This window comes from Orycteropus afer, unplaced genomic scaffold (assembly GCF_000298275.1).
Source record: "Orycteropus afer afer isolate SDZICR_OR568_19922 unplaced genomic scaffold, OryAfe1.0 scaffold00433, whole genome shotgun sequence".
Taxonomy (NCBI): Eukaryota; Metazoa; Chordata; class Mammalia; order Tubulidentata; family Orycteropodidae; genus Orycteropus; species Orycteropus afer.
Genome location: NW_006922020.1, coordinates 132,799 through 142,230, shown reverse-complemented (window position 1 = coordinate 142,230; position 9,432 = coordinate 132,799). Strand labels below are relative to the sequence as shown.

The following is a 9,432-nucleotide window of genomic DNA, read 5'->3' as shown; positions in this document are numbered from 1 at the left end:
GGATTTGAACCGCCAGCCGTCTGGTTAGCAGGCAAGTGTCTTAGCCACTATGCTACCAGAGCTCCCAGGATTAGAGTAAGACTCATTAATAACCTACAATATGCAGATGACATGACCTTGCTTGCTGAAAAGTGAAGAGGACTTGAAGTGCTTGCTGATGAAGATCAAAGACTACAGTCTGCAGTATGGATTATACCTCAACATAAAGAAAAAAAATCCTCACAATTGGACCAATAAGCAACATCACAGTAAATGGAGAAAAGACTGAGGTTGCCAGGGATTTCATTTTACTTGGCTCTACAATCAACACCCACGGAAGCAGCAGTCAAGACATCAGACATTGTATTGCACAGGGCAAATCTGCTGCAAAAGACCTCTTTAAACTTTTAAGAAGCAAAGACGTAACTTTAGGACTAAGGTATCCCTAACCCAAGCCATGCTATTTTCAATAGCCTCATACACATATGAAGCTGGACAATGAATAAGGAAGAACGAAGAAGAGTTGATGCTTTTGAGTTGTGGTGTTGACGAAGAATACTTAAAGTACCATGGACTGCCAGAAGAACAAACAAATCTCTCCTGGAAGAAGTGCAGCCTGAATGCTCCTTGGAAGCAAGAAGGGCCAGACTTCATCTCACCTACTTTGGTCTTGTTGTCAGAAGGGATCAGTCCCTGCAGAAGAATAGCATGCTGGTAAAGTAGAGGGTCACTGAAAAAGAGGAAGAAACTCAATGAGATGGAGTGACATGGTGACTGCAACAATGGACTCATTGTGGCTGCAACAATGGACTCAAGCCAGCAAGGACTGTGAGGATGGCACAGGACCAGGCAGGCAGCGTTTCATTCTGTGGGACACAGGGTTGCCGTGAGTCGGCGCTGACTCACAGCTACCTAACAACAACAACAACAGGGTATCTAAGAGTGGGATTGCTGGATCATAGGGTAATTCTATTTCTAGTTTTTCAAGAAAGCACCATACTGTTTTCCATAGTGGTTGTACCATTTTACTGTCTCACCAGCAATGGATAAGGGTTCTAATCTCACACCCTCACCACATTTGCTGTCATCTGTTTTAGTGGGGGTTTTTATCAGTGCCATTTTAGCTGAAGTAAAATGGTATCTTATTTTAGTTTTGACTTGCCTCTCTCTAATGTCTTACGTTCATGATCATCTTTTCATATGTTTGGTGGCTGCTCAGATGTCCTCTTTGGTAAATCTTCTGTTCATGTCATTTCCCTACTCTGTGACTGGGTTGTTTGTCTTTCTATTGTTGAGTTGTTGCAGTTTTCTATAGATTTTAGAGATTAAATGCTTATCAGATTCCAAATCATTTCCAAAGATTTTTTTCCCAGTCTGCAGATGGCCTATTTATTCTTTCAATAAAGACTTTTGATGAGAATAAGTTTTTAATTTTTATGAGGTTACATCTATGTTTTGTCTTCTGCTATTTGTGATAATGTTTGTTACCTTATTTTTACAAAACATTAGGTTCCATAGTTTTCTCCCTATGTCGTCTTCCAGGAATTTTATGGTTTTAGGTTTAACATTTAGGTCTTTGATCCATTTTGAGTTAGCTTTTTGTGTCTGGTGTAAGGTATGAGTCCTGTTTCATTTTTCTGAAGGTGGATATCCAGTTTTGCCAGTATCATTAGAAAAGTGATTGTTTCTCTTATGGGTCCTAATTCAGGGCATAAGCATAACTAAAAATGCATAAACATCAGAAGATAAAATAGATGACTGGGACCTCCTAAAAATTAGACACTTATACACATGAAAAGATTTCACCAAAAGAGTAAAAAGAGGACTTACATACTGGGGGAAAAAAAATTGGGCAACAATATATCAGACAAGGGACTAATCTCTAAAATTTATAGAAAACTTCAAAATCTTAACTAAAGAGAAGTGGCCCAATTAAAAAATGGTCAGAGGACATAAAGAGACACGTCTCCAAAGACATTCAAGCACCAAGAAACACATGATCATTAGCTACTAGAGAAATGCAAATCAAAAAACAGTAAGCTATCATCTCACTCCAGCTCTAACAGCAAAGCTCAAAAAAACAGAAAATAACAAATGCTGGTGAGGGTAGAAAGAGAGTGAAACCCTCATACATTGCTGGTAGGACTGTAAAATGGTGCAACCACCATGAAGAACAGTATGGCACTTCTTTGAAAAGCTGGAAATAGAAATACCATTGATCCAGCAATCCCACTACTAGATATATTGCCTAGAGAAATAAGAGCCATGACATGAACATGCACACCCATGTCCATCACAACACTATTCACAACAGCAAAAAGATGGAAACCACCTAAATGGCCATCAGTGGAGGGACGGATCGACAAACTGTGGCACACACACACAATGGAATACTATGCAATGTTAAAGAACAATGATGAATCTGCAAAACATCTGTCTAACAGGGATGAACTTAGAGCACATTATACTGAGTAAAGTCAGTCAATCACAAAAGGCCAAATGTTGTATTAGACCACTACTGTAAAAGGTCAAGACAAGGGTTCCATGAAAAAAAAAAAAACAAACATATATATAGAGAGAGAGACAGAGAGAGAGAGAGAGAGATGTATATTCTTTGACAGTTATGGGGTAGGTGGAGAAAGGAGAGTAAATCACTAACTAAAGGGTAGACATATATTAACTTGGATGCAGGGGAAGGCAGAAAAAAGAAAAAGAAAAACTACCTACATCTCAAAAAACAAAAATAAAAATAGACCGTTTCTGCCCCACTGAATGGACTTTTTGACCTCTTGTCGAAAATCAGTTGTCCATAGATGGCTGGGTTTAATTCTGAATTCTCAGTGCTATTCCACTGATCTGTGTCTATTGTTGAACCAATACCAGGCTGTTTTGACTGCCAGAAGAATGAACAAATCTGTCTTGGAAGAAGCGCACCCGGAATGCTCTGTGGAAGCAAGAATGGCCAAACTCCATCTCACCTACTCTGGTCATGTTCTCAGAAGGGAGCAGTCCCTGGAGAAGGATATCATGCGTGGTAAAGTGGAGGGTGAGAGAAAAAGAGGGAGACCCTCAACAAGATGGACTCACACAGTGGTTGCAATGATGGACTCAAACATAGCAAGGATTGTGTGGATAGCACAGGACTGGGCAGTGTTTCGTTCTGTTGTACATAAGGTTGCTACGAGTCGGAATCGACTCGACAGCACCTAATAACAACAACAGTATGTTTTGATATTGAGAAGCATGAACTCTCCGGCTTTGTTCTTTTGATCCATAGGGTTTTCAATGGCTGATTTTCAGAAGACGATCACCAGGACTTTTTTCCTAGCCTTCCTTTCTAGTGTGGACACTCCACTGAAACCTGTTCAGCATCATAACAACATGCATGTCTCCACTGACAGATGGGTGTGACTGCACATGAGATGCATGGGCCAAGAATCAAACCTGGGTCTCACGCATAAAAGGCAAGAATTCTACCTCTGAACCACAATGCCTCATTCTAATTAGACAGATGAGGAAATAGGCATGAAGTCATTTGCCCACAGCCACACAGCTAGTAAACAGTAGGGTCACAGCTGAGTGACTTCAGTCTGTAGCCTTGACCAACACTATTCCACACCACCACACACTCTCCCCCACCACAAGTCAGTCTCGTTCACCTCAGGTTTCATTCACGCAGAGCTAGTCCAAGGCTTGGTACAATCTCACCCTGACAAAAACATGAAGATGTGTGGAATGGATTGGCAGGAGCTCAGTCCAGGCTAAGGATGTCCAGGGGATTCTGTGCCCCTGCCCACCCCATGGCAGCATGCAGAGCTCCAAGCCAAAGGCACACAAAGGAAATGCAGCAGGACTCTGGCTGGAAGGGCCTTCAAGGAAACACCACGGCACGTGCTAAGTCTCCCCCATCCCACCCTGAGAGAGGCTCTGCCTCCCTGCTGTCTGAGCCCCAAACAGGCAGGTAGGGCCTCACTTCCTGCCACCAGACCAGACTGGCCAAAGGCGGGCAGCAGGGACCTGAGCCAGGTGGCAGAGAAGAAAGGCCAATCTTGGAACTGGGCTAGGCAGCTCAGAGGGGACAGGGCTTGAGCTGTACTTAGAAGGATGAAAGCATCTGGAAACCAAGGGCAAAGAGTACTGCAGGTGAGGAAAACAGCATAAACAAAGGTATGGAGGCCTGAAAGTGGGGGTCCAGGGTGGACAGAATCCCTGGCAGGAAGGTATTAAAGGGCAGGCTGAAAAGCAGGCATAGCTGGGCCCGAGGTGAGGCTAGAATGCTAGGTTGAGGAGTTTGGGCAGCAATGGGGAATCATCAGGAACTGGATCAGGGAAGTGATGCACAGAGAACTAGGGTTCTGAGGCCCCAAGAGGGATGTACTTTATGCAAGCCACACAGAAGCAGTGACAAAGCCAGGATTTGAATTCACTCTTGCCTCCGAAGCCTAACACTCTGGAGATACCAGGCTCAACTGGTGGCATGACCTCCAAAAGGAGCCTGGATAAAGAGGAGAGTAGGCTAACATCACCCAGCCCCCCAGGTGCGGGACAATACCCCTGATGGAGGGGAGGAAGTATAGCAGAGGAGGGAGGGGGCTTCCCTCCAGTGTCACTCTGCACAGCCATTCCCACAGCTGGTGCCTCCTCAGGAATGGAGGGTCAGTGGACAGGACTGCAGGCTGGCGGCCAGCCCCTGGGAGCTGGGCTGTACAGCTGGCCCACCCTCAACAACCCACCTCCCAGCCCCAGCCTCAACCAGCCTCCGTGCCAGTCCTCCGATGAGCGCCTTCCTGCCTGTCTTTCCTTTCTTCCTCTCCCCCCACTTAACAGATTGCGGCAGCAAGATGGCACAAATTTATGGCTCAACTCACCAAAAATAACAAGAGATCTATCAAAGGCAGTTTGCGTGAAATTAACAGGCGCCTGTACCCTCTTGTCAAATGCGCTCGGCACTGAGGCAGGCCCAGGCGCCGCTGCCCCTTCACTGCCCACCAGCTCCCAGCCTAGCCACTCTTCCAGCACCAACCCAGCCCTGCCCTCTCTGTGTGCCTTGCATCCTACTTGGGATGTCCTGGAGAAGGTGAGCATACCTCCCTACTCCAGTGCCTGGCAGAGGGGTCTCACCCCTCTTGCTCACCTCTGTCACCACAAATCTTGCTCTCAATTTGGCAGCTCCACGTGCCAGTCCACTGTCCTGTAGCTGGTACATGTGTCCAACTGGTCCAGGTGGAAAGGTGAGGGGATGCAAGCAAAACCAAGGGCTTGGCAAAGGTGTTGCTGCCACCAGGCTCAGAGTTCTCTGGGCCCTGACGAGGTTACCAACCCTCAGACATCGCTGCGATGCAGAACAAACTAAGCCACGTGCCTGGCATCCATGAACTAACACCAATCTTCCCAGCAAGGTTGGGCAGGAGGGAGGAGGTGGCAGAGAGGAAGGGGAGAGAGGAAGGAAGTGGGCCGGCATGACTCTGGGCACCAGTGTGCCATGTGAGCCCACAGCCGATGTCGTATCACCCCACACGGATCCCCAGAGGGGTACTCCCTGCAGGGGAGCCCCATGGAGAAGTTTTGAGACATGCCAAGTAGGACAAGGGGCAAGAGCAGCTTGGGAACAGCTGGGAGTCCCAGCTCAGGGCTCCCTGCTCAGAGATGACACCAGGCTTCATGCCCAAGGACAATCAGCCATCCAATCTCCACCCCTCTCTAGTCCCAGAGGCCCCTGCTGAGGCTCTGAGGACAGTGGGGAGCCCCTTCTTATCACCAACCCTCAACGACCCCCAAAGACACCTCGGCTACCAACCAACTCCTGCTTCCGGCTTCCACCCAGCCCAGCTGGCTGCTCTTGGCTCTGTGCTCCACATGGCAGCCTGCCCAGTGGTGCCCGCCCATGAGGGCAGAGCCTTGCTCCATCACTGCAGACCACTGGGCTGAGGGACCACAGGGAAATCCGGACAAAAGAACCCGCCCTCAGCTGAGCACCATGAGGGAGGCTTCTGCAGAGTGATAGAAGAGCCATAAACCTCCTGATATACGCCTGGCGCTCTCCACTGATGTTCGACAAAGAAGTGAAATTCAATTTCTTCCTGCAGGCACTAAATCCCATGCCAGCCTCCAGGGCCTGTAACCTGCCCACGGCCAGGCTGTCACTCGGACGGCTTCATCGACCGCTGTTAGAGCCCAAGCTGTCCTGGGGAGAGGCCAGAGCACGGCCACTGGGCACTTGCCATGGATGGGTACAATGCCAGCTGTCTTATGGGGGAGGCTAAGAAACTCCCACACTCCCAGAGCACTAGTTGCCGTGGTAACAATCCCTTCTAATTAAGTCATAGAAATATCTGTCCATTTCACAGATGAAGTAACTGATGTCAAAAAAAAAAAGAATCCACTCAAGGTGACAACCAAAGGTAGTGCCCACCTCCAGGGCTCTGGCTGCAAAGTAGAGACAGGCAAAATGCTCACCTCACTCTTTCAGTCCTCCTAGCAGCCCTCAGGCTAGAGCCCTGTCTCCTGGTAAATACCCTCTCAGGGACCTCTAGATGCCTCTCCTGACTTCCATCTCTGTGTCCTTGACCCTTGTAATGGCAGGCAAGACCATTATCCCAGATGGGGAAACTGAGACCCAGAGAGGAAAGGGGCCTCCCTGTCAGTACCAGAGTTGGGGACCAGATCCCAGGCCTATCTTCTTCCTACCCCATGTCCTGGGCCCCTGTTCTCTACCAGGCCACCTGGCCAGTCCCTGGCCCAGCACTGTTCAGTAGGCATGCAGGATCTAGCTGATGGTCTTGAGGCCTTGAAACTACAGGAAGGACGGTTGATGGAAGGCGAATGTGGCTGAGGGGAGCTGGGGTGGGAGCGGGAGCAGGCAGGACTCAAGGGCTCGCAGAGCTTTTGCCCAGTCAGCAGGAAGCTCTAGCAGCTGGCGGCCTCAATCCCAGAAGACACAGGCCCAGAGGGGGGAGACAAGGGATGCTGGGAGCGGAGCCAGCCCAGCCCTCCAAGGCCGCCACGGAGCTCAGGCCTCTTCACCCAGGCACGCTCTTCTCGCCTTCCTCTGCCCTGACCCTGGGGCAACTGCCAAAAATCACTGACCCGTGTGGGCAGGAACACGTCCCTGCTCCCTGCTTGCTCCAGCCTCCAAGCAAACTTGTCAACTTGCAGTGCAGGACCTGCCACAGTCACTCCCAGCTTTGGGCCTTTGTACATGCTGCTCCCTCTGCCTGAAATGCCCTCACCACTCCTTTGTCTTGGCACACTTCCATTATGTCCTTCCGATCTCTGCTCCCAGATCACTTCCTTCAGGAAGCCTTCCCTGACTGCCCAGTTGGGAGTTCCCTTCCTGTATTTATATTAATCACTCTGCATTACTTCATCTGTACCCCCCATTCTCCACCCTAGGCCACAAACTCTTCAAAAGTGAGATCTAACACCAATCTACCTCAGTGACCTCAATATCTGGACAAGCATGGACACAAAGGGACATGAATGATCCCATCATCTGCCAGATGGGCACCAGTGGGCACCCTCAGACCGCCCCCAGACACACCCACCCCACAGGGCCCTATTCAGACTCACCATATCTCATCTCAGTTGTGAACAGGTCATTGCTGCTCCCGGAGTGCAAGTCAGCCTCAGCAGGTGGGGCTGGGCCCCCGGGCACCAAGGCATTGGACAGGGTGTGGGCAGCAAGGGGACCTGAAGGTGTGGTGATGGCGGGGCCAGTGCCCGCCTCACCAGGGCAGCTGCAGCCCGGCTGGGCAAAGCCACAGGCCCTGCCCGCCGCGCGGCCACACTCCTCACTCCAGCGGCACAGCACGCCACAGGTGAACTGGCTGGAGTTATTGTTGTTGATGAGCAAGACCTCAACAAAGCGGAAGGCCAGGGCGGCGGGTGCCAGCAGGCGTGGGGCCTCTGAGGGCTCAGCCGACAGACACAGCTGCACAAAGTTCTTGTCGAAGTGCAGGAAAGTGAAGGGGCCAGAGCTGCCACACAGCTCCAACCCCGCTGCCTCCTCTTCTTCCTCTGGCAGCCCCACCTCTGACTCTGCCTGGCCCACTGCCTCTTCGGGACTCGGCCGCAGGCAGGTAAAGTTGACGAGGTAATGGTCCAGGGGCAGCAGGCGAGGGGCAAAGTGGGTACACACCTGCTCCTGGCGGTTGAAGCGCAAGTAGAGGGAGTACTTGGTGGGGTCGGGGTTCTCCAGGGTCCAGGAGCAGCCCGAGGCAATGGTTGGAAAGAGGTCCTGCAGTGAGAAGGCTCCGTAGAGCACACCTGAGGCCAGGGCAGAGCAGGCACTGGGGGCGGGGTCGAAGGCAGTGGCCAGGCGCAGGGACAGAATCACAGACAATAAGAGGGGACAGGCTGGGGTCATCCTATGTCCCTTGCCCTGTGGAGAAAGACAGTGGTCAGCAAGCTGCCTAGGGTCTGAAACTCCTGTGGCTAGCTATAGAGATCTTGGTTAAGACCATGTTCTTTTAAGTTTCCCAGTCCCTAGCTGTGTGACCTTAGAAAAAGAGAGTTTGACCTTTCTGAGCCTTGGTTTCTTTACCTGTAAAATGGAGCAGTGGCAGTACCTATCTCACAGGTTTCCTACAAGCATTAAATGAGATACGTGAGGAAAAGGGTTCCACAGAGTACCTAGAACCTAGCAGGACCTTCATAAGCATGAGTTGAGATTGTTACTATTTCTCCACGGTTCCTCAGTCAACCCCATCACCCACAGGGTCTCGGCCCAACATTCAGGTCCAGCCCCATCCCCAGCAGCCCACCTTTATTTTCCCAAACTGTTGCTCACAGTCTCAGTGTGTCGTGATTAGCTGTGAGGTGTATCTTTTGTAATCCAGCAGTAATTGTCAAAGCGGTGATGTTTACAATGATTTGCTTTTTTAGAAATCAAAGCAATTCAAGGTTATTCCCAAAACAATGCCACAGGCATTCACTTACTTTACCGAGTGGGAGAAAAAGGGTGGGTTAACTACCAGCATCCCAGGGACTTTGCACAACCCAGGCTCTGCCCATGCTCCCATGGGCATTGCAAATATAAATGTCCTCCATATAGCTGCTACGTATATATAGTTCCTGGTGGAAACAAGGGGAGGCCCACCGGGCAAAGGCATGCTGGGTCTGAGCTCCAGCCCAGCCAGCTATCTACTAGCTGAGTGACCCTCATAGGCCTCAGTTTTCTCACTTGGAAAATGGGGACAATAATGCCCCTCTTCCCTTCCTGTTCACATGGGGTTATTTTCCAAAGCCTAGCTCAGGGCATGCTGCGAGACCACTAAGCCTCCCTGCTCTTAGCTCCCACAGCCCTTGCTTGAAAGTCCAGATCACGCCATCATGACCTCTGTTGCTGTTGCCTTCAAGTCGATTCTGACTCATGGGGACCCCATGTGTACAGAGTAGAACTGCTCCAGAGGGTTTTCAAGGCTATGACCTTTCAGAAGCAGATTCCCAGGCCTG

At 50.0% G+C, this 9,432-nt stretch overlaps 1 protein-coding gene across 1 annotated transcript in view; it reads right to left on the bottom strand.

The window, feature by feature from the left end:
* Positions 1-8,353, bottom strand: part of ADGRB2 (adhesion G protein-coupled receptor B2) — a 42,480-nt gene extending 34,127 nt beyond the window's left edge. Inside the window, exon 1 of the mRNA XM_007954122.2 lies at positions 7,549-8,353. Coding sequence (XP_007952313.1) covers positions 7,549-8,344 — 796 coding nt within the window. The 5' untranslated portion in view covers positions 8,345-8,353. The remainder of the gene's footprint in view (positions 1-7,548) is intronic.
* Positions 8,354-9,432: the final 1,079 nt, after the last annotated feature.